This window comes from Protomyctophum bolini, assembly GCF_963924005.1.
Source record: "Protomyctophum bolini genome assembly, chromosome: 3".
NCBI classification, from domain to species: domain Eukaryota; kingdom Metazoa; phylum Chordata; class Actinopteri; order Myctophiformes; family Myctophidae; genus Protomyctophum; species Protomyctophum bolini.
The window spans coordinates 19898928-19926855 of record NC_137864.1 but is presented as its reverse complement, the minus strand read 5'-3'; the positions used below and the strand labels follow the sequence as shown (position 1 = coordinate 19926855).

Below are 27928 nucleotides of genomic sequence, written 5' to 3'. Positions count from 1 at the left end.
TGATAGTTTGGAACCAAGTGGATCCTTATGGGTCTGTAACTCTGAGAGTGTACAAATGTACACTGAGTTAAATTAACATTGATTTTACAATATAAATTGGGGGTCCCAGAGATAGAAATGCTATTCAATGGGGGGTCCGTAGACTAATGCATGTCAAACTGGGGGTCCTCGAAATTAAACTGGTTGAGAATCGCTGCTAGAGCCGTGAAATTCTTCTCTTATGGAGGGTCTCTGGCATATCTCTTCAAACGGGGGTCCGTGGGTTAATTAGTGTCAATTTGGGGGGTCCTTGGCGTGAAAACGTTTGGGAACCACTGCTTTACCAAGTTGAGCTAGTGCTTTAAAACCTTTAATGTCACATACTGTATATGGAGATTATTAAGAGGGATTTCTTTGAGAGTGAATGACATGAGAAGTCACTACTGGCATCCCTATGTGTATTACTCGCTGTCAATGCGGTTCATTACAGTGTGGCTGCTGCCATCATGTGGTGGATTTGTGTAACTTCTTCAGCAAATAAAATGAAGTGGTTTCCATGGTCTTAATTCTGTTTTTATTTGTTTTAGTTTAGTAATATATGATCGGCCGGGATCTTTGTCTGTCTGTCTGTCTGTCTGTCTGTCTGTCTGTCTGTCTGTCTGTCTGTCTGTCTGTCTGTCTCTCTCTCCTCTCTCTCTCTCTCTCTCTCTCTCTATCTATCTCTGTCTCTCTCTCTGTATCCCTCTCTCTCTGCCTCTCTCTTTCTCTCGATCTGTCTCTCTCTATGTCTCTCTATCCCTCTGGCTCAGTGACTCTGCCCACAAACAGGGGGACGTTGGCCCGGTCGCTCCACAGCAGCAGGATGAAAGGCCGCAGGGCGGAGAAGGACGCCAGCGAGCGGGAGAAGGAGACGGAGGTGGCGGCGCCCGCCTCCACGCCTTCCTCGTCCAGCGTGAGGAAGGCTCTGTGGCGAGAGTCGCTGAGAGAGAGCCTGTCCTCCGAGTACAGACCGCACAGGTTGGGCTCGTGGAACAGCGACGACAGGCCTGTGTGTCGGGGGACAAAGGAGAGGTTTGGACTGGAGCAGTGTTGTTTTTGGCAGCAAAATTAGATTTTAGTTCTTGATTTAAGTCTCTTGAATAGTTTTCATTTAGTTTCAGTCATATTTTAGTCACCTGGAATGTTTTAGTGTTAGTCTAGTTTTAGTCGACTAAATGTCATGAGATTTTAGTCGACTAAATATACAGTTGATTTAGTCGACTAAAATGTATTTTGGCTGGCCTTGATGCAGTCATAATGACAGCTGAAAATAGTTGATCTGCTATTTTCAGCATGCAACTAAGTGTAAAATGACTTTTTCTAGTTTTTATTTGTTGACGAAATTGTCAGTATATTTAGTCTTAGTTTTAGTCATCATAGCTTAATTTTCATTGAGTTTCCATGTAGTTTTCGTCAGTGGAAAAAGGTAGTCGATGAACATTTTTCGTCTTAGTTTTAGTCGACGAAAACAACACTGGACTGGAAGCAGGAACGTTGAGCCTGATTTAAACAAGGTCGCGTGCTGCTGACACACATTGACAATAGGTACAAGCTTGTAGATCTGCTATTTTCGGTGCGTGACATCATGGCACGCAACAAAGTGAGAGTGAGTGAGAGAAGGCAGGATTGAAGGACGGGATCCAAAAGACAATGTGGAGCCATAGCAGAGACTAGAGAGTAGAGAGGAAAGACGTGAAAAGAGGAGTTAACGGGCAATTATGGGCACTAGATTTGCCCGTAAACTTCAGGTTTAGCAGGCATATACAGTAATATACGGTAATATACAGGTGTGATGATACAATTTGTTAGTTTACCAGAGTTTGTTGGAAATTTTAACAGGAGTTTCCTGAAATATAGGCCTACACATCCATAATCCATGCTTTTTGCACAGTGAATGTTGGGCAGACTTGTCAAAATTAGAAGAACTTGAAGAAGTGAAAGCGCAAAAAAAAGAAAGAAACAAATGTTAAACAAACCTAATTTCCTGAGAAGAGAGTTCATTTCCAATTGGACGTCCAGTTTGAGTTTGGGCAAGGTGACCTCGATGGTCTGGGGAGTGGCGGCCGTCAGCTGTGCTATCATGTGACGCACGGCGGTGTCCGTCAGCCTGTCCTCCACCTGCTGCAGGTCGGCCAGCGTGTGGGTGCGAGGCAGCAGGATGTAGAGGCTGCTGTCGCCGGTCAGAGACAACTTGACCACCTGTTGGCCAGAAAGAGATAGTTTGTGTGTGTGTGTGTGTGTGTGTGTGTGTGTGTGTGTGTGTGTGTGTGTGTGTGTGTGTGTGTGTGTGTGTGTGTGTTGTTTTTGGCAGCAAGTTTCTATTTTAGTTTAGTCGGAATGAAACTCCATTCAGTTTTATACATATTTTAGTCACCTGGAATGTTTTAGTGTTTAGTCTAGTTTTAGTCGACTAATTCTGCAGTTGTTTTAGTCGACTAAAATGTATTTTGTCAGGCCTTGATGCCGTCGAAATGACTGATTTTACACTTGCTGACAATAGCAGATCTATAGCTCACAAAGCGTAGCAGCGCGACACGTTGTGAGCTTATAGATCTGCTATTTTCAGCATGCAACAAAGTGTAAAATGACTTGTCTTTTTGCGAACGCAGTGATTGCGAACGCAGTGAGCACTAACTATGAGACCTAGCAGATCATGTCTGTCTGTGTGTGTGTCTGTCTGTCCCGCTGTTACGTCACCATGACTCAGCCATAACCATATAAGGAGTCCCCAAAGCAGCTATACGTCCAAAACCCAAATATGTACGAGCTGCGTTCGCTTCCCGCGTTTGCGCGTCTTACTTGTACTTATACTGGATCTCTTGTCCACTGTAGTTCCTTCCTAACATTTTAGTCTAGTTTTTATTTGTTGAGGAAATTCTCTACATTTAGTCTTAGTTTTTGTCACCATAGCTTAGATAGATGGATCTTTATTTGTCATTGCAACGTGTACAACGAAATTAAAGTGCCAAACAATCAGTGCATCATATCACAAAACAACATACAAGCTAAAACAAAACACACATGACTTCTTGTTATTGCACAACCCCTGTAGCACTAATGCACAAACATGTCATTTTAGCTGTTATCGCACAACAAACCCTTGGTAGGTGAATAGGGAAAATAAGTTAAATAATAGCTATCACAATGAAACTTCTCCAGTTGATTACTTATATTAAAACTAAGATTTTTTGTATTACAAGTTTTCTGAAATGATATGTTTAAATATGCAAATTAGGCATTATATGCGATAGTATATATATATAATATAGTTATGAATAAGACTGGAACGTTTGGTGTAAGTGAGTTCAACTGAAGTGGAGATTCTTTGTCCCAGGTATGAGGAAAACTCATTTTGAGAAAACGGCCTTTAAAGATTTGTATTGTAAAAGACAAAATATCTCATCCAAACCTTGGCAACAACATATAATGGCATATATCATTGGAAAGGTCTGGACCTCGAGCTGACTGTGGTCTGATCCAAATATGGTCACTTCCTTTGTACCAACAACCAATCATGAAAATAGAGATGGCGGATTTTCACCCAGAAAAACGAGCTGTCATTGGCTAAAATAAAATCTAAATAAACGTCTAAATTTGTATTTTTAATGTTTATTTTGCTTTAGTTTGAAAGAAAACATGTTTAGGAAGCAAAATAGCAAAAATAAATAAAAATGTAAAATCATGATTTCACCTGCCATGTCTCGCCGAAAATGTGTCGCAGCAACAGATTTTTAGCAGCATTGAGTGCAACTACCGCTGTGGGATAGAAGCTGTTACTGAATCTGTTGGTCCCTGACTTGATCACTCTGTACCGTCTGCCTGATGGCAACAGTTCAAACAGAGTGACCGGGGTGGTGTCTTTCATAATGTTAAGTGTTTTTTTAAGACGGCCTGTGTAGTTCTTCCAGTGTGGGGAGTCGAGGGCAGCCAACCATCTTTTGTGCTACTATTTATGCGTTTTCATTTAGTTTCCATTTCGTTTTCTGCATTGAAGTTTTCTGCATTGTCGACGAACATTTTTCGTAATAGTTTTAGTCGACGAAATCAACACTGGTGCGTGCGTGCGTGCTACCTTTGCCATGATGTCAGGCACATACGCCATGGGTAATGCGTATGTGGAGCTGTAGAGAGCAGGAGCCATCACTACATCACCATTCAGTTTAGTAAACTGTGCCTTCTTGGCCTTCGAGTCAAACTTGACCATCCACTGACCTGAAACACAGATGTACACACAGTTGTGCGGAATGTGCACACGCAAACACACACACACACACACACACACACACACAGGCTATAGCATCTGATTAATCCACTTGACAAGGCCACCCGCGTCAAGTGAATTGATCGTGCCTGCAGGCCCTTTGCAGCGTGGGCCCTTATTGGTGAGGGAAGAGGCAGGAGAACTGGCAGGAGGTGATTAGAAAGTTTCCATATAGGATGGTTTGAGCCATTTAAAAAGCGCATAACGTGGAGTTTGCATGTTCTCCCCGTGTCCCCTATAGGGTAGGTACCCTCACATATTCTCCCCATGTCACCTATAGGGTAGGTACTATAGGTACCCTCACATGTTCTCCTCGTGTCCCCTAGGGTAGGTACCCTCACAAAAAACATGCAGTAATCGTTTTGAATTTTGTCGTAGCTTTTTATTTGTAAACTTTTTATTTGTTATTCTTGTGATGTTTTTGTATATGATATTGTATTACTCGACGACACTGAAAATGAGTTTGATTACTCAGTGTAATTTCGAGAATAAATAAAACTTGAATGAATACTGCCTCCCCCTGGCCAGCCGGGGCGCCTGATGGAGGGGAAAGGAACTGGTCGGAATAACATGTTCCTTCCACGTGCTACGTCCGCCCGGGGAAACTCTCCCCTGTCAGGTGAAAAGAAACAGCTTGGACTCCCCCCCCCCCCCCCCCAAAATGAGACAGATGGACAGATGAGACAAGAATACATGTTGACGTATTTTCAAAGCTCTAACAACATAATATTACTTGATGGATTCATGGCACCCTGACCTATATTCATGTAGTAAATACAAATGTCAATAAGGCAGCATGAGAAAACTATGCACGTAGGCGCACGCACACGCGCACACACACACACCTGACCTTTGAAGGAGACCGCGTTGAGGAGCAACAACTGCGTGTGAGCGGGTACTGACTGGACGAGCTGTGTGATCTTGTTGCCGGTCTTCTCGGCCACCCAGCCGTTGATCATGGCCGTGTTGGCTTGGTCGGTGTCCAGCAGCCTGCTGGGCTCAGTGTCATAGAACTGGACTGACTGGTCGGCGAAGGCCTCGCTCAGGTTCATGTCTGATGAGGGGAAACACACAGTGTCAGGCAGGAAATGGTGTCGAAAAAGCACTCAATTGTTTTTGCTTAAGTAAAAGTATCCAATACTGCAGTGTAGAACTACTCCGTTACAAGTAAAAGTCCGGAATTCAAAATGTACTTGAGTAAAAAGTACAAGCGTATTGGCATAAAAACTTACATGTAATATTATTACTTGGTCATCTGTGTAATCTGGTCCCAGCAAACCGGGCACAGATTTGCTGTTTTTCTTGCATACCCAAAAAAATGGTTGACGGCTGTCACTTTTTGGCACAAAGTAACCACAGTATACTGCTAATCAAATTACAACTACATACTCTATATAGTATATGTATATGTATACGTATGTATACCAGAGAACGTGGTGTGTATATGTATGACTAGCACTCAATGATGACGTAAGAAAAATGGTCATTTGTGTAATCTGGTCCCAGCAAACCAGGCACAGATTTGCTGGTTTTTTTGCGTACCCAAAATAATGGTTGACGGCTGTCACTTTTTGTCTTTGGTATAGGGCACATGCATGCACTTTTTTTTTTTTTTTCATCACATATCAATGATTTATTTTTCTGTAAAAAAGTAGGTAGGTAGCAAATAGTTACACCTAATGATTATACATTTCAAACGTTCCTTCACAGAGATACTGAGATGTGACAGTTTACAGCGGTCGAAAGTACTTGCGCGCTCTGCTTGCTGTAGAGCTGTAGAGAGCAGGAGCCATCACCACAACAAGCAAGTATGCACTCGGCAGAGTGCAGTTCTAGTTACATTTAGTTTGACTCAGTTCCACAGATAAATATTGTGAAAATAGCCAAACTGCAAGGCATTGTGAGCAGCTTGTAGATCGGCTATGTTCACAATGTTTGCCTCTTTCTTTCATATAATTTGGTAATGAAAAGGTCTTAAAAAGGTCTTTTAAATTGTCTCTTTAGGAATGCACAGATACCCTAGTGTACACTAGTAATAAGATACCCTAGTGTACACTAATAAGTATGTTGTATACTGTTGAGTGAGAAAACTACGTTGCACATGAAGCTAATCGTCTGGGGACACGCCCAAATGAGGTTTGGGGACCACTGGCATAGTGGCATAGTAGTACCGTACGTCACATACGTGGATTATAGTAGATCTGAGATGCAATCTGCAAAGAGTCAAGAAGTCTCTCTCTCAGCCTTTTCATCTGGAGGTGAATACAGCTGAAGTCGTGACCCACTCTGAGGGCTGCTTCCATGTCTCTGCGAGTATCTCCCCTCGCACCTAAGTGAAGACAGAGGATGGAACAGAAATGGGGGGGAATGACGCAGAAATGAGTGGAACAAGCAAATTCATGGAAGAAGGTTACTGTGACATTTCAGAGTGGAGGACTGGGGTTGCAAATTAACGTTTTAGACAGGTACAACATGGGTATCTTAGTGGTGTAGCGAATCTTATAGACCAGGCCCATTGCAAGTTGCTGTACTCTGACCCATCTCATTCACCGGCTCATTGTGAAATCGATTTGATGACACAGACAGACAGTCTAGATTCTAGTCCCACCCCCTACCAGGGCCCAGGAAATGATTCCCCGTTCATTTTCCTCATAGACATTCCAAAAAGTTTTTATTTAAAGACCTTTTAAGCCTTGTACAAAGCCAACTCGAGTTGTGACAACTCATGACAACAAGCACAATGTCTATGGGAAAAGAAAGCATTGGGAATTATTTCCTGGGCCTGGCATCGTCATGAAAGGAGGCGGGACTGTGACACTCTAGAGTCTAGACTAAAATAGACTCTATAGACAGACAGTCTAGAGTCTAGACTCTATAGACAGACAGTCTAGAGTCGAGACTAGACTAGACTCTATAGACAGACAGTCTAGAATCTAGACTAGACTAGTGATAAATAAATGTTCTTACCCAGCAACAGATGGGAGAGGACCATGCTGATGCTGATTGGAGAATACAGCAGGTTCTTGGAGGGCTGTGATTGGCGGAGGTAGGAATACAGCTTCTGTGAGAACTCGGCCATGGATTCCTCCAGCATGGGGGCCCAGGACCGGCTGCTCTGGTCCTGGCAGGACTCCCATGCTGTGGTGAAGCCGCTGCAGGAGTGAGGACGGACGGTAGGAGCAACTAGAAGAAACGTTCAAAGGCACTGGTGTAAAACAGTATAGTTCCCAAACATGTCAAGGACCCCCAAACTGACACTAATTAGCCCCGCGGACCCCCATTAGAAAATATATGCCACGGACCCCCATAAGAGAATATTTTTATGGCTCCATCAGTGATTTTCAACCATTTTAATTTCAAGGACCCCCAGGTTTGACCTGAATTAGGCATTTAATGGCATTTCGATCTCTGGGACCCCAATTTATAATTGTAAAAGCAATGTTAATTTAACTCTGAGAGTGTACAAATGGGTCCATTTGGTTCCATTTGTACACACTCTGAGTTACAGACCCATAAGGGTCCATTTGGTTCCTAATTATCATTTAGATGGGGACCCCCTGGATGGACCCCACTTTGGGAACCACTAGTGCATCAACCTTTTGTCATTTTTTAATACTGTACACATAATGTGTACAGAACCCCAAACTGGGTCCAGAATGGGTTAAGTATCAATGCTGCAATGCAGAAATACTCTGTTTTAAAATTGTCTTTAAAAGTACTTAAAGTACACACAAAGTAACGCATTGTGCGGAATGTCCCATTTCACAATTTCCAAATGTTACGCTCTCAAGAGTTAAATTATTGTTAAACCTCTCCATTACTTAATTTACAAGAAGTCTACACAATTAGAGATTGAGAATGTAGAAGAATTGTTACTTAATTTGATCAAAGTATGCCTGCATCTCTGGTACCAACATCAATACAGCATGGAATTGTCAAACGATATAACTAAATATTCAACGTTTTGGTTCTGAAAGGCTAAATGTCATCAGATGGTGGGTCCGTGGCTCCAATGCTGAATTAATAATGGGCAAGGCCCATTATTTTATTCTTTTAGACCTGAGACTAAAGAATATTTTGTTGGTTATTAATTTGTCCACAATTCCATGCTATGTTGAAACATTGATCAAAATAACAATTATTTTTACATTGTTCTAATTGTGTAGACTTCTTGTAAATTACATGTAAGTAATGCAGATGCTTAACAATAATTTATCTCTTGAGAGTGTAAAATGAAACAGGTCCATTTGGTTTCATTTTATGCTCTCAAGAGTTAAAGATCTATAGTAATAAGGGTCCATTTGGTTACCAACTCTCCATTTCTTTAGCTGCATGGGGACCACCTGGAACCCCCTCCTCAAGTGGTCCCCGGACCACGTTGAAAAACCACTTCTCTAAATCCATATACCTGCCACGATCAGCTGGATGGTGTTGAAGTTGTCCCCCTCTGCAGATTCACAGTGGTACACTCCGCTGTCCTCCGCCACCAGCTCCTTCAGGGTGATGGTCTGATCGGCGTCCAGCGGGTCCGCGTAGAGCCATTCCAGTCTCTCACCAGGCGTCGGAAGCTCTACGGGAAACAGCTGCCTCCGCTCATCATCCCCGGGTTTTCCTTTGAGCCAACGTGCATAGGTCTCAGTCTGGTTGGATGATGATGATGGCCGACGATGGCAGGGCAGGTTAATAGTGGATCCCTCGTATGCTTTAAGAGTGTAACCAGTGGAAACTGGGGAGAGAACAAATTAAATGTCCTGTCAGAAGGGCCTTTCTCGGCCCCACCCCTCTCACATTGTTTATATTGTTTTTTTGTTTCCAAGATGGCCGCAGCACCAGGAGGGAGTGGGGCAGGGTCGACATATGCCCTTACTGGGCTGCATTCAAGACACTTGCCTTGTGTCTGACACCTGACTTGTGTCTGAACACAGCTTTGATGGATGTGTTCTGCCCCCCTCCCCCCATCAAACAAAATGTTTTGTCAAACCATAATGGGCTTCCACTGGAAATGCATTGGAGCGGCCATTATATACAGACACAAGACAGACACAAGACAGGTGTCTTGAATGTGTGAACGCAGCCCAGTAAGGCCACCCCCTCCTGGTGCTGTGGCCATCTTGGAACCTAAAACACAATATAAACAATGGGAGAGAGGTGGGGCCGAGAAAGGCCCTTATTGACGTGGTGCATTTATAACAGGATATCACGAAACCCCATTCCATTGGCCAATGTGCCCAAATCAAAAACGCTCCACCACATCACCATTAAGTATACAGAGCAAATACAGCTTTGCAATTTCCTCACCATCAACTTTGACAGTGTACGTCTTCATCCACTCCATGTTGTTTTCCTCCAGCGTACAGACATACTCTCCCTCATTGGCAGCGGTGACATGTGATATGGACAGATAGAAGTCATCCTTGATCGTAACAGACCCAGAGGACTCGGCAGGAACTGTGACACCTACCATATGTTTATGAAAAGTCCTTTCCTATTACATTACAGTATGACAGCTTAAAAGCATCAAGCATATTTATTTTCCAATTAAATCTCAAACCTGTTTAACGAGTATATAGACTATATACTCGTATATAGACTCTATATACTCGTATATAGACTACTGTATACTCGTATATAGACTCAGTCTATATAATCGTTTAAAAAACAGGTAATCAATGTCTAAGCTAAGCCTTTAGACTACTAAAAAACATTCACTTTTAGACCAGACCAGTTATAGCCCGATTTTAGACAGGTAGTTACTAGTTACCCCCCCTTTTGATTTACATCAACAGGGCATGTGAGCTCAAACCCACAATTCAACATTTTGGTTTCGATGTTGATATACATTTTGTATTCATCCTTAGGACCCCAAATCACACCTTGGAAAGCATGAGTGTCTAAGTGTTTTTTCACTGGGGGGGTCATATTTTGACAGCAGGAATTGCCTGTCATAATTTGACCCCCCAGTATTAGGATGTATTAGGATGTTGATATTCACTCATCAGCCAACACTCCCCACTGACAGGTAGTACCCCCCCCCCCCCCCCCCCCCCTCCCCAGAGAGGACAGTATAGGGCCTTAGTCCTACTCCTCCTCCCAGCCAACACTCCCCACTGACAGGTAGTACCCCCCCCCTCCCCAGAGAGGACAGTATAGGGCCTTAGTCCTACTCCTCCTCCCAGCCAACACTCCCCACTGACAGGTAGTTACCCCCCCTTTTGATTGACATCAACAGGGCATGTGAGCTCAAACCCACTATACAACATTTTGGTTTTACGATGTTGATATACATTTTGTATTCATCCTTAGGACCCCAAATCACACCTTGGAAAGCATGAGTTTCTATTTCAAACAAAGTGTTTTTTCACTGGGGGGTCATATTGACTGCAGCAGGAATTGCCTGTCATAATTTGACCCCCCAATATTCTAATAGCCTCCTTTTGCTCAGTGGGATGCTGTGGTACAGTACGTGGTAACAGGAGTTTGACTGGACCTTTATACTTCCATGTGACGACAGCCCCGGTGAAGTCTCTCTGGACCGGCAGACAGGGGAGGATCAGTGTGGAGCCATGTACAACCCAGACATGTAAAGCAGAGGAAACCTGGCCGGACGCAAAGGTTGGAGTAGTGTGACTAAATGACACATTGTGATCTTGTAGATGTGCTATTTTCAGAGGATTTTTACACATTTTAAAAGTTGTGAAATAGGACATACTGCAAAATGTGTACTTTTACTTTTGTACTTTAGAACCAAGAAGTTTGTACTTTTACTCAAGTAAAGTAAAATTTCTCTCCTACACTTTTACTTGTAACAGAGTATTTCATACATTGCCGTATTGATACTTTTACCCAAGTAAAACATTTGAGTAGGCTACTTTGTCCACCAGAATAACATATTATTACAGCATTACGATTCCCCCTATAGTCTTATCCCAGCAAGCACGGTCAGGACCTGGACGAATTAGTGACGGAGCGTAGCAGTCCCGCCCCAGTCTCGAGTCCCCGCACAGGAAATGATTCTCTGTTCATTTTCCTCATAGACATTTCAAAAAGTATTTATTTAAAAGCGTCGTGACAAATCATGACAACAAACACAGTTTTTCGGGCCGAACAAATAATTAGAAAGAAGAAGAAAACGGCAAGTTACAACACTTTTTTTGTTGTTTTTCTTCTTTGTAATTATTTGTTTGGTCCAAAATATTGTGTTTGTTGTCATGATTTGTCACTACTCGAGTTGGCTTCCTACGACGCTTAAAAGGTCTTTAAATAAATACTTTTTTAAATGTCTATGGGAAAAATGGATTGGGAATGATTTCCTGGGCCTGGCGTCGTCATGAAAGGGGGCGGGACTGCGACGCTCTATTGGGGCCAGATCAAGTCAAACCAAGACTATAGTCAGATCTGGCCTAGGATATCACCTGATTTCAACCAACATAAATTCTGCCCACTAAGACAGACGTCCCTGGATGAATCAGAGAGAGTCCGATCGGGGCCAGATCAACTTAAGTCCTATCATGACTAGTCAGATCTGGCCCAGAATAAGCTATATTATTTCAACTGGTGAAGACGTCTTTGAAATGACGTAAAGATCCTCCCCATATAGGCTGTGATCTGGCCTAGTCCTGAACGTAAAGATCATCCCCATATAGGCTGTGATCTGGCCTAGTCCTGAACGTAAAGATCATCCCCATATAGGCTGTGATCTGGCCTAGTCCTGAACGTAAAGATCATCCCCATATAGGCTGTGATCTGGCCTAGTCCTGAACGTAAAGATCATCCCCATATAGGCTGTGATCTGGCCTAGTCCTGAACGTAAAGATCATCCCCATATAGGCTGTGATCTGGCCTAGTCCTGAACGTAAAGATCATCCCCATATAGGCTGTGATCTGGCCTAGTCCTGAACGTAAAGATCATCCCCATATAGGCTGTGATCTGGCCTAGTCCTGAACGTAAAGATCATCCCCATATAGGCTGTGATCTGGCCTAGTCCTGAACGTAAAGATCATCCCCATATAGGCTGTGATCTGGCCTAGTCCTGAACGTAAAGATCATCCCCATATAGGCTGTGATCTGGCCTAGTCCTGAACACCACTGGAGGACGTCGTCATAACGGCATAACGTCATCATCATGAAGTCATTTGGCTTGCTGGGATTGAAACCAGTGTTATTTTCACCATGTCCGGCCTGTAATTTTAAAAATACTGTGCTGTATTTTTTCTTTTTCTTTCTTCCTGATGATTTATAGCTACCGGTATGCACATTTTAATATGTTTTCTTATTGCTAGATGTTTGGGTTTTTTATATGACTTGATGTATTCTTGTTGTAAAGTGCACAGAGACCTCTTTGGGGTGAATTTGTACTATAAATACAAATAAAGTGAAACTGAAAATAAACTGATATATAGCACTGGTTCTCAAGTGGGGACTGTGGGGTCCACACAGGAAGTTCCAGGGGTCACATTACAATTAAAACAGTACTGTTTAAAGTCATATTTTTTTTCTGCTATTCAAAATGTGCATGTCTACAAGCAAGTCTAAATGCAGGTCTACACATTATATGAGCTTTAAATGTTTTGGAAAATGACAAATGTTGACAAATCTACTCTTATGGGGGCCCCAGCCGCCAAATACACATTTTAGTGTCCTTAATTGGCATGAAAATGTGGTATAGACACTTAATAATAAATAATCTAACTATAGTCTAATAAAAAGATAAAGCGATATGTAGGCATAATACAATAATAATGAACTGTAGTTATTATAGGCCTATGAAACTTACAGACACAGATTTAAATTTAAAAAACAACATTGTTGATAGTCTATTCATTTATTTTATGTTTACAGCAAAATACACAAAATTAGTCTTGCTGGAAAAAGTATGATGAAATGCTCCAAACAGATTCTTAATAGTTTGTAAACCTAACTTTCCGACGTTCTGCTTTATACTTTCACTTTTTCTTCAAATAGTTTAAGAAGAAATGTGGATTTACCTGGAAGAAGAGCAGCAGCAAAAGCCAAGGTAAGCCGCTGTAATGTGTCATCTGAGGGAAACAAATACATTTCACCATGTCGTTAAAACAGACAGACTACCTAAGTCTATAATGAACAAATATAAAAAACAAACACTCACTGCAAGAATTTCCAAGAGCAACAGTTCACTCTGAGCTGTTTCAGTATGACTGCCACGGCACCCACCGAGGATATAATGACTAATCTTCTAAATCTAATATTGTTTATTCGCAGCTGTGTGTTTGCTCTTCGTGGGGATGGGATGTAGCCTCGATACCCAGGCTTTCATTTCATGGGATGTGTGACTTACTGGAAATCACATGGTTTAACCTTTTTTTTTTTTTTTCAGTGCCTATATTCACTGCTATTCACTGTCTATTTCTGACTTGACGTGTTTAAGTGTAATCTTTCTATAAATATGATTGATTGATTGATTGATTGAAATATGTATTAACAGTTTGCAGAATTACAGTACATTTCAAGCACAATTGTTGCACAACTCAATACAAAGATTAACTGTGAGTCTGTGAGTGAAGCGTTACACTTGTTTACAATGTTCAATTCATCAAAACATTTAGAGACGTATAAATAGACACTTCTAGCCAAAGAACAGAACAGGAATTCATCATAAATTCATGCACAATGAGTATATGGAACAATATTGAGTTAATCAACAATTAATCATTGATTTCTGTTTAAATTAAACTGCTTGATTTTGATTTGTAGCGTATTGATTGTCGCCACCAAATCGACATCGCGACGTTTGATTACATGGACTGGCCGTTAAAGTCCATCTATCGGGGCGGAATCAGTCGCAAGTAATCGAGCGACGGATGTGAAAGAAAAAGAAAAGAGGAGATTCCAAAGTTTGGGAAAAGTTTTCTCGCATCAGAAAAACAGACGTTCGTTGGATGGACTTTAAAAAAAACCAAAAATCCAATACGATCATGTAGTTATTTAACACGGGCACATCAACGCGGAGAGGCAGAGCGAACAGGCAGTAAGTTTGACATATTATAATACATCTTTTCAAAGAGAGAGCTAAGTTTTACGCCTGGAATCTAATCATCTGATCGCAGCATAGCTGTAAAAAGAACAAACAACAATGGCAGAGAGAATATAGCTTACTGGTAACTGGTTAGCTGAAGTTAATTTATTTAGAACGACAGTAATTTACATGGTTAATCTTTAATGTCGTTTGTTTACCTCAAGAACAACAGTGCTGGTTCGGTTTAATGTTTGTTTTTTACCACAAGAAGAACAACACCATTACTCTGGCTGGGTCTCTCTCAGGTTATTTGCTGAGCTAACGGTCGCCTCTGGCTTTCAGATGAGTGTGGGGGGAAAAAACGGGACGGGTTTCCATTTACAAGTCCGATCATCAGACATGTGATAATATTACTAGCATTTATTTATGCTCGTGGTAATGTTAAACACATTTTAGCATGTCATTAAAGCATTTTGAAACGAAAATAATAATACATGCATAATCCATAATAATCAAATGGATCAAACACACACACACACACACACACACACACACACACACACTCGATCATTTATTTTACTATTTAAATAGTTTTGCGGGAAAATGCTGCTATTTGTCCCAAATAACTGCAAAAGATTGGTGCTATTTGTTTCATACCCCATAACATGTTTGTATAATAACAACGCAATGCGACATAGCTCTGTTTACACAATTAATGCTTTACCAAGTTTACCCCCTCCAACTATATATACTTTACCTTACTTTACTATACTTTATATTTTGAAAATTTTGACACTTGCTTTGGCATTGTAAACGTATGTTTTCTCATGCCAATAGAGGGTATGCACTGTATGCATAAAGTGAATGGCAAATCGAGTGGCAATGTGAATGACAAAGTGAGTATATTGTCGTTTTACGTTTTTTAATGCAATCAGATAGGACTTTTCTGTTTGGATGTATGTATGGACTGTCAAGAGCTAGAAAGTATTTTTTTCCTTTTGTTCCTGCATAACTTCCGGGTATGAAGATGACGTCACGCGCATATACACCCTATAAAGCTCGGCACAAGCTTTCTATTGAATTGAATTGAATTGAGTTGAATTGACATTTGACATCCCTCTGCCCCACACCACAGTGTGCATCACTCCACCAGACCAGAGGGTCTGACTATAACGGGCGAGGAGGAGTCGGGCCACCATGATGGCAGCACAGTTCAGCATCGACGATGCGTTCGTGTTGGAGGGAGAGGAGGAGGAAGGCGGCGTGTCTGATGGAGAGCCGGAAGGCTGGAAGAGTGTCGGAGGAGGAGGAGGAGGAGGAGGAGGAGGCGGCAGGGATAAAGACGCAGCAGGAGGAGGAGAGATGACGTTTGGCACTCTGTCTTTCACTAAACCCCAGAGCCTCCCGTCCCCCGCTGCTGGGGCCGGTTCTCCCGACCACAGCAATATGAAATACCAGGTGTGTTTATAGCTTTTAATTATTTCAAATGTGTGTGGCTACCAGCTAGCAGAGCTAGTTCAGTCAGGTATACTTGAGGAGTTAATACGCTGCATTACTATGTAGGCCATTGAAATACGACAGAGTTACGACAACTTCATGGGGCCAGTCCAATGGCGGCTCTTCTACATAGACTTCTATTGGTGAAGAGCATAGCGAACAGTGACAAAGTCCTGGACTGGAAGTTGGCAGAATGCACTGGACTCAGGCAACAGCCCAGCTTTAATGAGACTTTAGTTGTCACTGTGCAAGACTTTAAGTTGACTTTCAGTTGTCATGTTGCACACTGGCCTAAAATTGCTCATATTTGCGCCGCCCTCGTTGAAAACAATGTATTTCAAACTCCAGCTTGTCACACTCCAGGACTGCAATACTGCACGAACAGCACTCGAGTGCTTAGTTTTCTGCCCCCTCAAAATGGCGCAACTCTCTTAGCTACAGTATACGGCTCTGTACGTGGTTGTATTCAGTGTAATGCAAGACCCACGTATTTAAGCTCACCTGAGTCTGTGTTCCTGGTTGTTGTTATGTGCTGTTTACTCCCACCGACACCCCAGCACCACAGGTGGGCTCTGCTGTTAGTTCTGTTCCCCATGGTTGTTATTGTATATCGATCTCCCTGCTCTTAATGTTTAATGATGGCTGTCTAATATTGTCCCGAGCAGGGAGAGAAATGTAGCAGAGCCAAACCCCAAAGATGAAATATATCCACACTTTCTCATTCTATAATAAATATTTGTTCAATCTATTCCTGAGTTATCTGACTGAAATATTTATACTGTATACTAGTATACAGTATAAAATAAATATGTATACAGTGTATACATATTTCTTTTGAAATGAATGTGCTGCTTTTGAATCCCTAACTCACCTGCAGCCTTCTTTGTTTACTTATGTAGAATCTGGAAAATGAAGATGTATTGGGCAGCAGTGTCAATTCCACTTTCAATAACTTCTTCAAAATCAGGTAGGTCATTGAGATGATGATGCATGATTGATATTCTGCACATGGCTTGTGGTGATGAGATCTTATATATTAATTATTTTACAGAAGACATAATTCTTTCTACATAATCTTTTCCTGTTTTTTTTGCACAGCGACCCCGCTACCCTGTCATACTGCAGCTCCCAGTGGTCCTTCAGCACCCTGAGTTCTGTCACCCAGCTCTCTGCCCACTGCTGCGGGTAAGTTCAGGAGTGCACACACGCAATTAGCCCTTCGCTAAGTCCCTCCCCAACCCGTCCTTGGTCCAATAGGCACGATAGCAGCGAGGAGACAGGACAAGCTGTCCTTCTCCCCCATTGAGATGCATGTTAAATGACGGGATTTCTCCTTTTCGGGATTTCTCATTTCGGTAGCAAAACCTTTTAAATGTCTTCTAAATCTAGTCAACCAGGCCTGCAGTAGGCTATGCACTCGACAAAACTGCATGACGTCACATTATTCAAATAAACTAGAAATACGAGGAAATGACAGAGGGAGAAATCAACTTTTAGCAACCTCCTACCAGAGTTTTCATGTTGCACGGTAAGACTACGGTCATTAGTATAATTGCCATCACCTGCAGGGTGGGTCAGTTCATGTAACTTTCTCGATGTTAAGCTGTGTATGTGTTCAACAACACAGCCATGCAAAATAACACTGACAGCTATGAGGTGGCGAAAGCTTGACCTGCATAGCAAGAGTTGCTCAACTATTTTGATTGGCACCCATGGACAATCGCTTTTTGGGGTGGGATTTAGGGAAGGGCTAATTATTGTTAATGAAGCTTAAAAGTCTAACATCTAATTTGTATCTAATAAAATATGTTCCAATGTTGAATGCCCAGAAACACAGTCAACGTGTTCATGAAGTGCAATGTTGTACATACATTCACTATTTTTGTTGTGTTCTATTGTTCAGGTGGTCGTCTCACCCGTTAGTCAAGAAGAACAGAAAAGTGGTCCTGGCTTCATTCCTTCTTCTTATCACTGGACTAGGTAGGTCTGGTCCTATAGGCATGTTTGTACTTTAACATGGTTTTATTGTGCTATGGGTATGTTTTTCCATATGAACTTTAGGGGTTGAATCAGTGTAGTGGGAGCAGTGTATCTTTGGAAGAGCTTTTGTTCTGTTTGTCTGTATGGTTGTATTGTATGTAGGTATCATGCAATATTAACCTGCAATTTGTTGGCATTGCCAGCTATGATATGTTTTCGTCAGAGAGTGAACTGTGTCCCATTCAAAGTCATTATAATCAGTGCTGTCTTTTCATCTCACTGTTTGCTTTCATCCACAGCTCTTATTTTCGCAGGTATCGTCATCCAGTTGAACCCAGAAGCAGGTAAGATGATAGAAACATTGAGGTGACTTGTTTAAACCATTGCACTAGAGACCGTATCCATGTGGCGCTGAAGTCACGCCAATCCTCTGCCCCAGATGCTATGGCAGCTTTGGAAAATGAATTAGATTAAAGTGAGTATAAAGTTATAAACTATAATAATAAATGAAACAAAAGTAAGACATTGACTAAGAGATAATTGTTTAAATGTTGCAGGCCTCACTACAATTCATATGGGCTTAAAAGATAATTCAAAGGAATAAGCAGCTCATTCATGTATCTATGTCGCTTGTGCAGGACAAAATATCTATGTACATAAAATAATAAAATAAGTCTGCAGCTGCTCTGAAACGACTTTAATGTGCAAACTACTACAATGTTCCTTAGGTGAAGACAATTTCGTACCTATAATCCCCAGCGTCACGTGAGAACTGAGCATAGCCAAAGATTTTTAAGATAATCGATGTCGTTTGGAGCCACTAGAGGCGAAATAGTACACAAATCCTACAAATGGTCTGCTAAGTAGTCGTGATTTGCTTCTCCTCTGACAGATTGTTTTAAAATTATAATTACAGCCTACTGTTGCACAATGTTTTGGCATTGTGAGGTGACATAGTCAATCAAACTTGTCTTTATATAAAAAAGCATTTATTCTTTTCACAGGTGTTGTTAATGACCTTATTGTGAAAGTGAGAAATTACACATGGCAAACCCCATCAACCAAGACAGTATAATATTGAGCATAGGAACACACCTTTTATTTAATGATCAATATTTCCAAGTCCATACTGATTTCACGTAGGCTACTATATTCACATTGTCGTGGTATCGTTTTGTTCCAGATCCATGAGGGCCTTTCTTTCATCTTCTGTCATGTTATTGTCAATCATGGAACCCATTGGCAAAAGGAAAAACAGTGTCCTCTTAACAGTCTGCGTGGACTTTATTCTGTTTTCTTATTTACGGCTGCATGAACATCTCTCTCCACCAGATGGCAGTATGTGACAAGTGAGCCATTCATTCCTTTTGAATGGTGTAAACTTGGACTTAGGTTGGAAATTATTGCTCTGGTTGGTTACCAAGCCCCCAGAAGCCATTGGCCAACGTTGAAGTACTCGGCCCTACTGGTCAGAGCTGGCCCGTGCATTTTAGAACCAGGAAACCCAGCAGCTGGTGGTTTAACATTGAGCACTTCCGCATTTTGGGCACCAAAGTTTGGAAAAATTAGGAAGTAGAGCCTTCTTCCGGGTGCTTCAAAACGCCACTGAGCAACTTCCATTGAAATGAATAGCAGCGGGCGGGGCTATCCGCCCTCTATCCTTTATAACTCTATGGTGGTTACCCATCACATTTTGTCTCCTCTGCCCATCAGTCACCTTCCAATTTTTTGTGTGTATGCACAAGTTTACTTTAGTTACAAATCTGTATTTCCCTATAGAAAAAATGCTGCTAAACCATATAGATGCACTTTACAGCTTTGTACATTGTTCTTGTGTGTGTATGGTTTTATGCTGTGTTTCCTAGTATATTGGTGCTCCACTGTACTCCACCGTCATGTCCATTAACACATAGACTGCTACAGGTTCTAGCGGACCCTGGCTTACTGGTGCTGAAGGCTTAACATGGGCTTTTTGAACTTTTTGGGGGGCCCACAGCGAGGGGCCTCTTATAGCGAGAATCACAATCGCATAAATAAAAAGAAAGCCCAACTTGTCCACTTCAATTTAAAAAAAAAATTATGATTCTACCATCTTCCATTCTGGAGATATTGACCTTTTTCTAACACCTGCTTTTGCCTGCACGCTGCTTGTGAAAAAAAACAACAGAGATATGGAGGCCTGAAGTTGACAGACATTTCAGTTCAGTTTTTTTAGTTCAAAAGACCGATATAAAATTGAGCACAAATAATATCCTATACAAACCATATACCGAATGAAAGCCCTGAATGTCTACTTTTAGGAGGAAAACAGTACACATTGTACACATATACAGTTTGTCACTAATTGGCTATTGAATGCAGCTTGCGCCCACCAGAGAACTTTAGAGAAGGCATGGACCCGAAGAACTATTATTCACAAAATAAGGCCTATAGCGACATGTACATACTATATACCGTATGAAACAGTAGACTCTCTGCTTTCATAAGAAAAATACCACCCAGAAAAATCACACCCCTGTGAAGTGAGCAGTGCAATTGCACTGCTCACTTCACAGGGGTGTGATTTTTATTATTATTACAGTATTAGTATTTTTCTTATGAAAGCAGAGAGTCGACTGTTTCATACGGTATATAGTATGTACATGTCGCTATAGGCCTTATTTTGTGAATAATAGTTATTCAGGCCCATGCCATCTCTAAAGTTCTCTGAAAAAGATAATTTTAGAGAGCATGGACCTAACAACTAAATATTCACAAAATAAGGCCTATAGCGACATGTACATACTATATACCGTATGAAACAGAATACTCTCTGCTTTCATAAGAAAAATACTAATACTGTAATAATAATAGAAATCACACCCCAGTGAAGTGAGCAGTGCAATGTTGCACTGCTCACTTCACAACATTGCACTGCTCACTTCACAGGGGTGTGATTTTTATTATTACGAGTAAGACGCGCGAACGCGGAAAGGCGAACGCAGATCGTAAATTGCAATAACAATTAGAATAAATTACAGACATGATCTGCAGGGTGTCATAGTTAGTGCTTGGACCACGCCAGCTCCATATATGGTCACAAAAGACGCCATCACACTCATGTCACCATGACTCAGCCATAACCATATAAGGAGTCCCCAAAGCAGGACCACGCCATCACACTCATGTCACCATGACTCACAAATCACTCAGCTCCATATATGGGCACAAAAGGGCCAGGTCCACATATACAGTAAGCGGGACAGACAGACACACACACACACAGACAGACAGACAGACAGACAGACGTGATCTGCTAGGTCTCATAGTAAGTGCTCATTGCATTCGCAATTACAGTATTAGTTTTTTTCTTATGAAAGCAGAGAGTCTTGATGCACATTATCTGATCATAAAACGGACTTGGAAACTTTCTTCAATCGTAGCCCCATATGTGCCCTCTCCCTACGCTCATTGAACTCATTCTGTGATTCGAGCTACAAACAATCGCAGTAACGGGGGGGGGGGGGGGGGGCAACTAGGCTTTGAGGAAATGATCTTGCATAATCAACATTATTGTCGATTGTCGTGTGCCGCTCCAAACATGTCCAGACATACCACTAACCTCATCGATCCAGTCTCGCGTATCTATAAGGTGAGACGCGAGACTGGATCGGATTGTGTCTGGACATGTTTGGGAAAAAAAACAAGAAAAACAACGACTCAACGAGATGGATGCGGCAGCAGAAGCAGCACGTCAACGTATTTGGAAGAAAAAAAACGAGAAAGCACCACCTGTCGTTGCAAGACAAACACCCGTATGTTGCTGATAGACAGATAATAATCGTTCCGATTTTGTCCTGCCGTTCATTTTATCACATTAGGTGCAGGGCAGGCTGCTCGACGGTGAGTTTATAATAGCCTGTTGTAACGAGAAAGGGGGGTGGATGGATGGATGCCTTATGATGGATGCGAGCAAAGCAACAGCAGCAGCAGTACGGCTTGCGATCAGCGACCAACGTATCATGGCGGGCCCTCGATAATGATGTGCAATCTGTCCATGACTAACTCCACATGTTATTGGCAAACGTTACGTTATGAAATCAAATGCCGATCGTTGCAGGTTTATATACGGGCAGAGAGCAAATCGCGTTGTATCTTGTTCCGAGAATGAGAGTGAGTGCAAGCCTTGCAGTTGAAAGCAGTGGGGACTCGGGAGTGGGGGGGGACTGCCAATGCGATCCAAGAGGAAGAGACCCCCCCCCCCCACCATTCTCCCTCGGGAGAAACCATGTAGAAACAGGAGGGGAGGGGGAATCGAGTGTATTCACACAAACAAGAGCATTGTCCCATCCATTTTAGATCCCCTGACATCTGCGTTGGTCTATGCCGGACGGCCGTCTCCAATACGTCGTACGTCCTCGCATAGACCAACCAATAGGCGGTGCCAGACGCTTCTCAGACCAACACCTCTTTTCAGCAGGGGGGGGTTTTAACTCTTTTTAGAGCCGATCGGTGTTACATTATGAGTTGTCCGGGCGCAAATATAGTTGAACCATAGTAATCAATAAAAAAACGTTTTTTGGACCATAAAACGTATAAAAACGTTATGCGCTTCTTGCGCTTGGCTATAATAAAACGTTTAAAAACGCTTTGCGCATTCGATGAGTTAATATGCAATGTCCTGTCGAAATAAAGTAAATACTTGTGTATTCCAAGTTGTCCAGTTTTGTCACTGCTATATACTTTGTGTACTTAAACTGAATCACTATTGTCTCTGCAGGTGTTTCAAGTGCCATTTTCTTTGTTCCTGGATTTCTTCTCTTCATTCCTGGGGGTAAACATATATTTTTTAATTCCAACCAAAATGTTTTTAACTTGACCTTGGCCGCTTTATTTATTTAACCCATTCTGGGCGGGAACCCCTTTTGGTGTTTTAAGCATCATGTTATACTTTAGCTATTTAAAAATAGCAGATCTACAAGCTCACAGCGCGGCTCAGAGTGCCCCGCCACAAGCTTGTAGATCTGCTAACGTTTTAACTCAAAACTTTGCTTCTGGGGAGTCCCTGGAACAACATATACATATCAGGTTGGGGTCGGCAGCCAATTACATAAAATGTATGGGGTCCTTGACATGAAACTGTTTGAGAACCACTGACATAGAAACACACACAACACAGGTTTTTCATAAACATAGGTCATGATTTAGAAGACATTTGTAGAATCATCTTCGGGTCTAAATGGGTAGCCTATATTCAGCATTTTCACAATATTATTGCTTCAATGTGATCTAATGTGCTTCAATCCCCACTCTAGTGTACCATGTGATCTATATCACCTGTGCTGTCCGTGGAAGAAGAGGATTCAGGTTCTTCTACTTGCCTTATTTTGAAAAATGATGTTATGCTAAATGTTGACTATATGAAATTCTTCTTTCAGTAGCAGTGTTATGAATTTAAACTCATTAAGGCCTGGAACGCATCTGTGTCACCGTAGCTTTTTAACCATTATTTTTTAAACTGTAGCTGTGAAATATAGCATATTCTTCAAAAATAGCAAATATAGAAGCATGTAGAACTGCTTTTTTGTGTGAAAACGTGTGCATATATATATATATATATATATATATTCTTTCACAGCAAAGGTTTTAACTCAAATATTTGCTTCTGGAGGGTCCCTGGAACAACATATTGGGGGTCCTTGACATGAAATAGAACCACTGATATAGAAACACATTTTCCAGAAAACTGTCGTGATTTAGAAGACATTTTGTAGCATCTGGTCTCAGGTCTTAATGGGTTAATATTCTCGTTTGTAAAAACTATGATTTTGTTTTGTTTTAAAGATACGCTCCTGTTGATGTTTTGTATGATTTGTATGGCGTCGTTATAATGACCACTACTAACACAACCACTCAGTGCCTTGATGACATTTCCACTACGAATGGTGAGAGAACATTGTCAGAATAATGTCAAATCTGGGAATACATTTCATACCAAGACGTTTCTTCACCAAAGTGTTTGTGAAGGTGCCTACTAACATATCCCACATTGGTTTATATTCAGCCACCCTAGGGGATTGTTTCTGTCAGCTGCTGACGTCAAACTAGGGGGTTTTCATGATTCTAAATCCATTCCAAGCATTAGTTAATTTGCACGAAAAACACAGCTTGGGATAAAAACGGCAATAGCCGTCATCACAATGTGATGAGGTTAGCTCATTTGGGCACATTTGGGCAAGTGGCTATGGCCAAATTTAGCTCAAGGAGTGTTTTTCATGCAAAACCAATGCTTGGAATCGATTCAGTATCATTTAAAGCATAATGAAATTTAGAACATTTTGCCTTATAATGGTTGTATGGTACCCCAACTTTCAGCAGCTGTCAAACATTCCCCTAGGGTGGCTGAATAGAAAGCAATGTGGGATATGTTAGTAGACACCTTTACAAACACATTGGTGAAGAAACTTCATGGTAAGAAATGTATTCCCAGATTGTATTAATATTCCCTGACTAGAATGCCCACTGCGTCTGTGAGTGTGTGTGGAAGAGATGGAGACTCGCTCTGCCTGCGTTTGTTATGTCACATGTGTGAATAATGTCTGTGAAATTGGAATAAACATTTTGTATTGTACACTTGACACTGTTGTTGATTTAATTTTCTAAAATGCCTCTTTATCTATACACCTCTCTTTATCCAGTGCCTGTCGTACACTGTGCTGCCACCAGGAGGCCATATTTCAGCCCATAACTCCGGGTATCACGAAGGCCAAGTTCAGGTCCTTCCGCCAGACTGGGTATCACTGAAGGCCAAGTACTGAAAAAAAAATCTACCAACCCAACCCAATCCAAACCATGTACCACCCAACCCATCCAACCCAATCCAATCCTATCCACCCAACCCAATCCAATTCAATCCAATCCAATCCTATCCACGTCTTCCTGCCGAGCACCCGGACCCAACTTCCATTGTGACTGGGTACCCCTTGTAGTTACCCTCGGCCTTCCGGATCTTTCCAGCCATCTACCCACCCTGGGCAATTCCAGCCTTCCGGATCTTTCCAGCCACCCGGCTCTTTCCAACCATCTACAAAGGCCGACTAAGGACTAAGGACCCAACTTTCATTGGGTACCCCTCGTTACCCTCGGCCTTCCGGACCTTTCCAGCCACCCTGGGCAATTCCAGCCTTCCGGCTTGGACTACAGACCCTCTCCTTACTCGACGAGCAAATCGAGGCGCACAATCACTTTGTTTACGCGCGGACGCGTTCCTCTAGGGGGGGAACTTTCCAGCCACTTTCCAACTTTCCAACTTTCCAGCCATGTTCATGTCCTTCAGGCCAGACTGGGTTCCACTGAAGGCCAAGTCCATGTCCTTCAGGCCAGACTGGGTACCACTGAAGGCCAAGGTCCTACAGACCCTCTCCTTACTCGACGAGCACGTCGAGGCGCTCAAGCACCTTGTTTACGCGCGGACGCGTTCCTCGAGGGGGGGGTACTGTCAGGGATGTCGTCACGCCTACCTAGTTGTGATGTCATCCCCTCCTTATATAAGGCATCCACGCCAGCACCAGTCTCTGTCCGATCATTAATTGCCATCCTAGTCTGTATTGAGATTCTAATTCTAAACCTGCAATTTTAAGTTGCTACACAACTATCCAACTTGCTACACAACTATCCAACATCAAGGTAACAACTCTCTTGCGACCAAGACCTCCTCCATCCTTACAGATATAGGCTATAGATTTCAACAACAACAAAATGTAATGTGTGTGTGTGTGTGTGTATAAACAGTAATCAAACAGACAGAAACACATCAGACACAAATGGACATAGTCACAGGCACAGCAAGTATAGGGTGACCAGATGTCCCACAAATTGAGACCCTGTCCCACACCATGACTGGCAGGCATCAGTGTTCAAATGCCATAATAGTTAATACCACTATGATAATACCACTCATGAACAAAATTAGCATTTTAAAACAAAATGTGCGACACCACAGCGGTTTAATAATAAAATTATATGCAATAGGCTATTAGGCCTATATGGTCGAATATGACATCAAGGCATTTAAGTAATAAGTTTCTATAACCCCGTCCCCCCTGTCCCACACAAGTGATACTTGTCCAGACCATAGACCAGACACAGGACCATAAGCATTGGGGGACAAAGTTCTTAAGAATGTGTTGTTGTGACCGTAGCCCATTGTTTACTATGAAAACCTGTTTTTCCCAGGCAGTCAGTGATTGTGTCATGTCACACCTCATGTCACGCCTCCATATATGGTCACGCCTCATGACATCACGCCTCGTGACACGTCACACCACCATATATGGCCGTCTCCATAATGATATAAAATCACGACACTGACCTCATCAAACCCTGGATAGCCATACATGGAGAAGACTGGATAGATCTGCAATATGGAGCCGAACCAGCCAGCAACTCTACATCTGACTTCAAACCTCAAACCCTTAGATCTCCATATATGGAGCTGACCTGTTCTGACATTCCATAATTATGTTGATCCCTCCCCACCCGTCCTTCCTCTTCGATGTCTCCCTTTTGACTGATCCATTCAAACTCTAGACGGGCCCGCCCCAATGTTATATTAGTAGAGTTCTCAACAGGCCCAAAAATGAAGGCCTGGCCCTACCTGGGCCCTCACCAAACCCTGTACACTCAAGACACTGCCCCCGCTGCCACCCTTAGATCTCCATATATGGAGCTGGCCTGTTCTGACATTCCACATGTTGATCTGACCTCATCAAACCCTGTACACTCAGGACACGCTCCATGGCCAGTATAGAATTCCATATGTTGATGCCAAAGCACCAGCACTCGCCCAGCAGTCTGCTGTCACCCAAGCAGATGTGTGCACGTGACCTCGCTTCTCGCCGGCCTCAGGGCGTCTTATATAGTCTGATGGCGGTTGGCAAGATGGTCTACTGTTATTTATCTTTCTATTCCCACAACAATATAGTCTACAGAAAAATATGGCATATTTTGGACATAGTTTGAATGGTCATCATTGATGACTAATAAATTTTTAAGAATTAAAAATTAAAAATGTAATCGTTTGACAGCCCTAATACTATATATTATTGTTAGTGTGGTAACTGTGGTTGCCCAAATATAAAAATCAAACTACATTTTTAATTCTTAAAAATGAATTAGGCTAGTCATGATCAATATATATATATATATATATATACACACACACACACACACACACACACACCTGGTCCTGACAAGCTCGTAAAGGTGACTAATCAACGATTAAAATTATATAAAATACAATATCAATTGGTATTATTAAAGTGGAGAAATCATGGACCGAAGTTAAGTTTACGTTTAGCAATGTTGCTCATTCCACGGGCGCGTGGTTATGACAAGCTGTACCCTTAGAGTATATATACAATAGAGAAGACACCCAGAGGAAATCCTGAAGCGCAATGGACATAGTGGCCGAAGAAGGTATTGCAGTTTGGTAAGGTTTTGCCCTCAAACACATGAACGCGCACTAGGCTCCGCCCACTCCAGCAAGTTTCAGCCAGCTCTCTGAGCTCTGCCCCAGAGCGGAGCGCTGAGAGACTGACCGCATTAAAACCAGGAACTGTCGCATCAGGACTTTTGCTCATTACTTATTATTCTGTGTATATAAAATATAGATAATTTGTCTAATCTCTAGTTACATCAATATTGTTCTTGTAAAATAGTTGGTTTGTGACCAAGTATTAAGATTATAAAGATCGCTTATGTCATTTTGACGGCCAGGGACTTCCCATTCACTTACCATAGGCTTCTGCTGTAGAACTCCCGAGTCCGAATTCTTTTTTTTTTTTTTTAAATAGCAGCTGTACATGAAATGTTAATGTTGATTTAGCATCAACATGATTATTTACCGATATAAATACATGGTTTGATAACCTACAAGTAGGCGAAAGTCATTTTCTGCCAGGCGTATGTCTCTCCATCTACCCCGTCTTCAAGCCTCCATCCCTGGGCAGAGGTTGAATGATTGACTGGTGGTCGTGGAGCTCTGTGCAGTGCCGTCTCTTTACAGTCTAAAATCAATGGTTAAATTATTCCATAACACTGAAAATGATCAATTTTCCAATTAAAATCAAATTATGGTTAAGTGTGTAAATTACATTTATTCTGTTTGGACAAAGTGCAGTTAAGAAAAGGTGGAGATCAA

At 42.0% G+C, this 27928-nt stretch overlaps 2 protein-coding genes across 4 annotated transcripts; one reads left to right on the top strand and one right to left on the bottom strand.

Moving 5' to 3' along the window:
* Positions 1 to 590: 590 nt before the first annotated feature.
* serping1 (serpin peptidase inhibitor, clade G (C1 inhibitor), member 1) lies at positions 591 to 14600 on the bottom strand. Of its 3 annotated transcripts, none has more exons than XM_080760408.1 (11): positions 14490 to 14600; positions 13265 to 13315; positions 10767 to 10875; positions 9578 to 9736; positions 8688 to 9005; positions 7247 to 7462; positions 6465 to 6608; positions 5130 to 5333; positions 4091 to 4230; positions 1995 to 2217; positions 591 to 1025 (listed from the first exon to the last, which is right to left on the bottom strand). In XM_080760408.1, exons 2-11 carry the CDS (start codon positions 13313 to 13315, stop codon positions 772 to 774), a joined length of 1818 nt encoding a protein of 605 aa, XP_080616534.1. In that variant the 5' UTR covers positions 14490 to 14600; the 3' UTR covers positions 591 to 771. The 3 variants fall into 3 exon arrangements, with proteins under 3 accessions (XP_080616534.1, XP_080616533.1, XP_080616535.1); XM_080760407.1 differs by lacking the exon at positions 14490 to 14600 and adding an exon at positions 13405 to 13531; XM_080760409.1 differs by lacking the exon at positions 10767 to 10875 and having other exon boundaries at positions 14490 to 14548.
* tmem134 (transmembrane protein 134) lies at positions 14120 to 24365 on the top strand. Its single transcript, XM_080760410.1, has 8 exons — positions 14120 to 14283; positions 15407 to 15729; positions 16668 to 16735; positions 16867 to 16953; positions 17672 to 17748; positions 18048 to 18092; positions 22508 to 22561; positions 23043 to 24365. The coding sequence occupies exons 2-8, from the start codon at positions 15469 to 15471 to the stop codon at positions 23123 to 23125; spliced, it is 675 nt and encodes a 224-aa protein (XP_080616536.1). The 5' UTR covers positions 14120 to 14283; positions 15407 to 15468; the 3' UTR covers positions 23126 to 24365.
* The last annotated feature ends 3563 nt before the right edge of the window (positions 24366 to 27928 follow it).